At 41.8% G+C, this 7200-nt stretch overlaps 1 protein-coding gene across 1 annotated transcript; it reads right to left on the bottom strand.

The window, feature by feature from the left end:
• Positions 1–2695: 2695 nt before the first annotated feature.
• Positions 2696–4414, bottom strand: LOC134041570 (interleukin-17A-like). Its single transcript, XM_062488410.1, has 3 exons — positions 4388–4414; positions 3640–3884; positions 2696–2933 (listed from the first exon to the last, which is right to left on the bottom strand). Exons 1-3 carry the CDS (start codon positions 4412–4414, stop codon positions 2696–2698), a joined length of 510 nt encoding a protein of 169 aa, XP_062344394.1.
• Positions 4415–7200: the final 2786 nt, after the last annotated feature.

A 7200-nucleotide genomic window follows, 5' to 3' on the forward strand; every position in this document is an offset into this window, starting at 1 on the left:
AAATTTGCACTGAAACTCTTGAAAACAAGGAGGAGCAATCTTTACCTGTTGAACCTCCTAGTGATAAGAGCTGTGCACGGGTGGAAGAGGAGCTCTACTCTCTTTGGTCTCTCACTGTGATCATTATTGACTGTAGAAGAATAAGGACATCCCTGTCAGGATGTATTGGTTTGGGATTACTCTGCACTTTTCCAATTGAACACAGCAAGGAAAGAAATCAGTGAAGGAAAAATCTTTTGGCTCACGGTGCCAGGAGTTAGGAGAGAACTTGCAGTGGTAAAGAGAACAGTCCTCTGGCCCTATGAATCCAGCTTATTAATTAACCTATTAAATGCTTCTGCAGGACCATTCAGAGGACCCAAGCATCCTGTAGGCGTAAGCACAGAGTTGTCCAGATAAATAAAAAGTGGTTTTGTCCTAAGGCTCAGATTTAGTTTTTTTGGTAAATAGTTTAACGAAAGTGATGCTGGTGAAAGGGAGGCTGGTGTATCTTCACTAAGGCCAGGCTGGACAGGGCTTGGAGCAGCCTGGAGTAGTGGAAGGTGTCCCTGCCCACGGCAGGGGGATTGGAACTAAATGACCTTTAAGGTCTTCCCAACCCAAACCATTCCATGATGATGCTGATCTGTGAAGTCTGTCAGCAGAAAGCTGTTGGCTTTTCAATGCTCCAGCTGTGTCATCTCTTTCTGACCTGGTTCTGAGTTTTTCCACCTCAGCACAGCTCTTTCAGCATTTTCCAGTCCCTACTACACAGGTGCCACCTCCAGCTAGTGGCACATGACTTCCAGGGAAGAAAGGGTTGGACGTTCTGTGATTTCACATGTTAGAAGTTACTTGGGCTAATTGTAGATAATTTGACAAAACTCCTTCTGGGAGTGGTAGGACATTAAGAGATTATCTAAATGACAAGGAAGTCAGTTCTGGTTCAATCTTCCTGGACTGATATTTATATACATCTTTAAGAAGCTTGAAGGATGAGTGCTCCTTGATGTTTTTTATTTTAAGGGTTTTTTTGGGGGGTGCTTTTGGAAGTTAGCTCATTCTTAATACTTGTGGAATGGTCAGCTGGGTTAAACTTCAAGACCTGCAGGAGACTTTAAGGAAGAATAACTGGAGATAAGGTCAGAAACTAGCTAAGTTAGGATCATACACATTCCTAGATTCTTATGTTTAGCCAAATTTGTGTCAATGTTTGAAGGTAGCTAAAGGTGTGTACAGGAGTTCATTGTTGTGGTCAGCCTGAGTTAATCAATGTTTCCTTGGGCCAGTGTTTATCTGCCAGGTCAAGGAATGGTGGGTTTAGGTTACAGGCTCACCCACTTGCAGTAGGTTAGGGAGGGTTTGGGCTCACTGGAATAGCTGGAGGGAATAATCCCCAGTAGCAAATGTTGGGATGATCACAGCTGGATCTGGAGAAGATGCTTTCACCCTGAGCTCTGTGTCTCCACAAGGTCTGTATTTGTTGTTGCATTTACCAGTGCCTCAGTAGGGCCACACCTCCCCAAGGCAGCAGCAAACAAAACATCCACACCTTCACCAGCCTTGCCCTCTGAAACATGGAGCGTGTTCCCTGGAGCACTCTTAACTCAAGTGTGCTTCAAATAAACCCACTTGCTGTGCCAGACACCCACCCACACAAGCCCTATCCAGCTGCAGCTGTAGTGCTGTGTGAGGGTGCTCCACGCTTGAACTGCTGAAAACTCACTGGAAGGACATGAACACAGAGAACATCACTACTGCAATCAGCCAGATGAGGTTCATTGCTTCAGTCACCCACCTGACTCTCGTGAGCTTCCCCAGTGTACCCAGGTGGTGTCTCTGCTCCACGGAAAATGGGCTGAGATGGGTTGGGCTGAGATGCACTGATGATGTCCGAGTGAAGTTAAAGCTCAGCAGTGGAAATGCCCTCGCTGTTTTGGGGGAGGGACTTTCTTTCTCCCCAAAGAAATATTCAAAATATTGTGTAGAACCCATATTTACAAGTCCTTTTCCAATCGGATGATTAGGTGGATAACTGGGAAACTACCCAGTAGAATATATATATATATTTTTTTTTTTGCTTGTTTGTCTTTTATGCAATCTTTTTTTATACCACTTTACAAATAATTTTCCTCCAGGTATCTTAAAATGGTGTTTTCCCTATTATTTTTCCCATGGGCTTTACATTCTACTGCTGCAGTGGTAGATGTTATCATGAGAATTTGGGGCTTTAACATCATGTAAATCTCTTTTATGGTCATGATTAATTTCTTATCAGGAGCATTTCTTTAGAAAGAAAGGAGAGTACCAATTTTTTTACCACTGAAAATACCGTTTTTTCACTGACTTTATTACACAAAGATAAATAAACATTACTTTAATACTTTAAAATCATATATATATATATATATATTAGAATAATACATTATTACCATCTTTTTCACCAGCATAAATAGATTTACATAAATAGACATTTCAAAGTGTAAACTAAAGATGGGTAAAATTCCCATTACTTTTCAGCCTGGCAATATTAAGTTGCCTGGATTCTGAACTTGCGGAGTTCAAGATTTTGGGGGAAAATATTATTTTTTAACCAAGTAGCCTAATTTTCAATATATTCTGATGTATTCTAGACAGATTTTATGACATGATTCAGCTTTTTGGAGGCTGGATCAGTCCCCTTCCATGCAAGGAAGTTCTGCATCTCCAGCTCCCTTCAGGCTTGGTGCTGCATCAAGGGGGTGACACAGGTGCAGCCCACGGTGATAATTTTTTTCTCCAGCCTGTAGGATTGCTGGCAGCCCCTCTGCTCCCTGCGCAGGACCAGGATCTCCTGCTGGATGGGGACGGAGTTGAGGTTGTGGTCCAGGTGTCCCTCCGGGGTCACACACAGGGTGTGGCGGCACTCGGCGTCCGCGATCAGCCGCGGGAAGCGGTCGTGGTCCTCATCGATCCTGGGGAGTGGGCAGGAGAGGAGGTGTTTCAATCCAAAGGTGTGATGGTCTGGATGCCTACGGGCTCCCTGCTCGGGAACCTGTGCATCCTGGGGTGTGTTGCCTACGGAGGGACAGCAGGTTCTCCAGAACCACGGGTTTTTTCCGAAATTAAATGTAAGTAGCTAAATACTGGATATTTTTAAATGTATGGCTGCATGTGGCTGCCTTTGAAAAGGACTTGCTTCAAGCAGACACTGACTTTGGAAGACTGATCAGAAATGATTTGAGCTTTCCAATGTGTCACTCCAACTAATAGACCCCAAGACATTCAGTTCCTCCCCAACACGTGAAATGTTAGTGTTAAACCCCTGTTGAATTTGGTGCAATGTTAACCCCCTGAGGTATTTTTCAATGATGTTTTACGTAAAGAATGCTTTAATAGATAAAGCTTGCCCCAGTATAAAACTTAATTAATTAAATTATAAAAGTTCTTTGCTTTTCCTTCTGTATATTGCCTAGGCCATGTGTGTTTTTTTTTTTTTTTTTTTTTTTTTTTTTGTGCTGCTTTCTGTACTGGTTCTCTTTCAAATAAGATTATAAGGATGTGGATACCCTCAAATTTCCAAAATCTCTGAAATTTGAAGCACTGAAAATTGAGATGAAAGTGTTTTTCTTAGTCAGGGCATCCAGAGATTTTCCAGGCTGTAGGGACAAGGGATCCTACCTGTAATCCCACGGAGACAGGGAACGGCTGCTGGCATTCAGACTGCCTTTGGTGTCCTGGTTCGTGTTGCTGATGCTGAGGTTGACTCTCACAGTTTGGGGGAATTTTGGGTCTTTTTGGGTCAGGCACCCAGCAGATGCTTGCTTGAAGAGATTCCCTTGCTTGAGCCCAGGCTTGATCACCTTCCCCCGGGCAGGACTGCTGGCTGACAGCACGGCCAGCAGCACAAGGAGCAGGGGTCTGAACTGGAGAGAATTGGTACATTTAGGACACGGGACCGGTGTGAAGTTCATCGTAGTCAACCCAACCAGTGGTTAAAGACCCTGCTGCAGGTCGGAGTAATGACGGGAAAATGTTCCTTATGTCACATCCACTTTTGTTCTCATTAACTGATTCTCACAGTGCTGATAGTTATATACACACCCAGTTGTAATCCAGTTTTCATGTTAAATTATAGAAAAAAAATAATACAGAAGATAGCAGAAAGGATATAACAAAAAGAAAGACACACTAAGGTTGAGTTTTCAATGTATTTCATGCCTCAGAGAATGCTGTGGGAGCCCATGTCACTAATGTACAGTCTAATTGCTGTCCCATGAGCATTCTCACATTTTAATTTTTTTAAAAAAATTATTAATGATTTTAAAAAGCATTTTAAAGGTGGGTGCAGATCCCTATTCCATCTATTAGAAATTAAATACATCTCTGTCAAACTGGGGGAAAATAAACTCAGAATTCAAGTTCTTACCAGAGAAGCGTAAAAATTTGGAGACATCTTCCTTCCTTCTCTTACTGCTTCTGGTGCTTCTGCTGGGCTCTCCTGAGCTGAAGGTGTCTGGGCACATCTGCTGCTGGACCTTTTATATGGGTTTCTGGGCTGTGCTAAATAATTTGGAGTAGGTGTTTCTTCCCCCCAACCTTAACTGTGGTTTCTGACCATAACCTAAATTAAGAAGTGTATGTGTATAGGTTCCATTAACACAGGTGGAATAGAGGATATATCTTAGATCTGTAGATGATGTCATCCCTTCAGCCATGTCACTCAAATGGTGGCAAAGCCACAGACGTTGCAAATTTGTAGGTGCAAAGTATTCAATTTTAAATTGGGATGCTGTAGGTATCAAACCCAAATGTCACTGGCACAGCTTTGGATCTGTTTGCTCCTTGGTTGGTCTGATGTCTTTTCATCCCAGATTGGGCAGATGTTGGACAGCTGGCCACCATCAAATGGCTCTCATATTCTTCCCATGGGCTGTAATTTGTCTTGATGTCTGAGGAGCAATGTCTCTGCTCAAGCTCAATACTTCTCTGAACGGGGCTACTTTTATTCATGGTTAAACCTCAGGCGTGATATGTCAGTGCTGATCAGAATGCTTGGTGATATTAGTGAGTTCCTAAAAGTCAGTCACTCTCCATAAACATAAAAGAAAAAAAAAGGGCACTTTGTTTCGAGCTTGCCACCTTTTCATTTTGCTTTCATTTTCCTTCTCTCGTGCCATGAGGTGGTGTTTTGTCCCTAAGGAAAGGAGTTTGGGAGGTGTGATGGATGTAGTTAAACTTACAGTTCCTAAGTTAGGGAGAGTACAGAGGGGTTCCAGAGAAACTTTGTGAAGGCTGAGAGATGCAAAATGACAGAAGACACAGGGTGCCCAGAGAAGCTGTGGCTGTCCCTGGATCCCTGGAAGTGTCCAAGGCCAGGCTGGACAGGGCTTGGAGGAACCTGGGATAGTGGAAGGTGTCCCTGCTCCAGTGGCAGGGGGTGGCACTGGATTATATTCAAGGTCCCTTCCAACCGAAATCATTTTGTGATTCTAGGATTCTATAACATCAAGTCTTTCGTCTGATATTTATTTCTTGTTTTAGGAAGTACCCCCATCATTTTGCTCTGACAGTAGGTTATGAATAGCTCAGATGTGCCCCATAAAGTGACGCTCAGTGTAACAGCCTTGAGCTGCTGAGCAGAACTTTTCCCAGGTTTAATTTTAGTGGTTTTCTTTTTTTGTGTGTGTTTGTTTGTTTGTTTGTTTTAAATAAAAATGATGCAGAGAAGGTACAATTTTTATATATTTGCTTAATATTTATACCTCAGTCCAAATTTTACTCACCATGTGCCATCCAAAGGAGGATGCAAATAAGGATGCAAATAAGAATTTAGTTTGCGGGTTCTGGGATACCCGTGACCTACATCCGCTTGTTTAAAAGATGCTGATCTTTCAGAAATTAAACTTATATTTTGGTTTCCCTCTTCAAGTTAGAGGTGTACAGGTTAAAGGAAACAGTCTCCTCAGAAGGGGTTTTCTCTAATGCTATTTACTGAAATATCCTCTCAAAGTGGGTCAGTTAAATTGCCATTTTTAGAAGCAAAATACGTTTTTGAAAGACTACAAGGCAGCGAAAGGTCAGGTTCAACCAGCCTGACCCTAAACTGTCTTACCTACCTTAAATGCGTCAGTGGTTTGGGTTACCTAGGTAGTTGAAAGGTGAATAGTTTAGCATTTGAACATGGCTGATGCAGCAAAACATTACAGTGGCAAAAAAAAAAAAATTTCCATGGTTTATGTCGGGGCATGAACGCATTTGCTGGCAGTTGTCATTGGAAAGATGTGAAGGTCTGAGGAGAAAATGTACCTCTTGCAAATTCTGATTTCAAGATTTTTTTTTCCAATTTCCAAAGAATTGTTTTCTAATTCTTAATGCTCTGAAGTAAAAAAAAAAAAAAAAAAAAATTCCCCATGAGATTAGAAGTTGTCCTATAGGATTTGTCTTATTCTGACACATAGCTTTCTCTTAGCTACAGATCTGGAAACTGGGACACTAAAACACACTTACTGAAACAAACAAAAAAATTAAAAGTTATCAAAAGCCTTTTGAAATGAAACCTATCCCTTCTCTTGGCTGTGATGAAAGTTTTCTTGAGAGTAAGTTGCTATTTAAGTACTTTACCTGGCTGAGAACCTTCAGGCACCCAAATCTGAGTGTGCTGGCATTAAATATGAACTTAATGTAAATTAAAAAAGAGAACTTTACACATTTTTTCTTAAAATGCCATCAGTTAAGTTTATGATACTTCTGTAATAAAATATTGTTTTTATTTACAAGTAGGAACGCATTTTCACTTTTTTTTTTATTTCTGGAGATAATATATTTTCTTTGTTTTGAGCACACATTACAAATCCTTTTAAACACAGCAGTACTCTCCCTACTACATACAGGTATTGCATGACCCAACCTGAACTGTGGAGGTAATTTCTAGGGTTAGACTAAGCTTGAGTTCAATGGTGATCTGTGAGAATCTCAGAATTCAATGGAGCAAGGCTCTGAACACTCTGATGTTTAATTTTGCTTTGATTTAATTAAATCGTGCTGTGAGTGGGTGGTTGGGTCAGACACATTCAGAGATACCTTCAAGCCAGTTAAATCCAGAGAAGGGCCAGGAAAACGCTCTGGAGCCAGGCTGGGAGAGTTGGGGGAGCTCAGCCCCATCCTGGGTCTTGCAGAGCTGGAGTTAATTTTCCCACAGCAGCTCCCCCAGTGCTGGGCTTTGCAGTGGGAGCTGGAAAG

Source organism: Cinclus cinclus, chromosome 3, assembly GCF_963662255.1.
Source record: "Cinclus cinclus chromosome 3, bCinCin1.1, whole genome shotgun sequence".
Classification (NCBI taxonomy): domain Eukaryota; kingdom Metazoa; phylum Chordata; class Aves; order Passeriformes; family Cinclidae; genus Cinclus; species Cinclus cinclus.

Excerpts from the sequence above, each read along its gene's own strand:
- LOC134041570 (XM_062488410.1), bottom strand. The coding sequence starts at position 4,414 with ATGTCTCCAAATTTTTACGCTTCTCTG. Across the intron at positions 3,885-4,387 it reads CAAATTTTTACGCTTCTCTG|TTCAGACCCCTGCTCCTTGT; the intron begins GTAAGAACTTGA and ends AATTCTCTCCAG. Across the intron at positions 2,934-3,639 it reads CTGTCTCCGTGGGATTACAG|GATCGATGAGGACCACGACC; the intron begins GTAGGATCCCTT and ends CCCACTCCCCAG.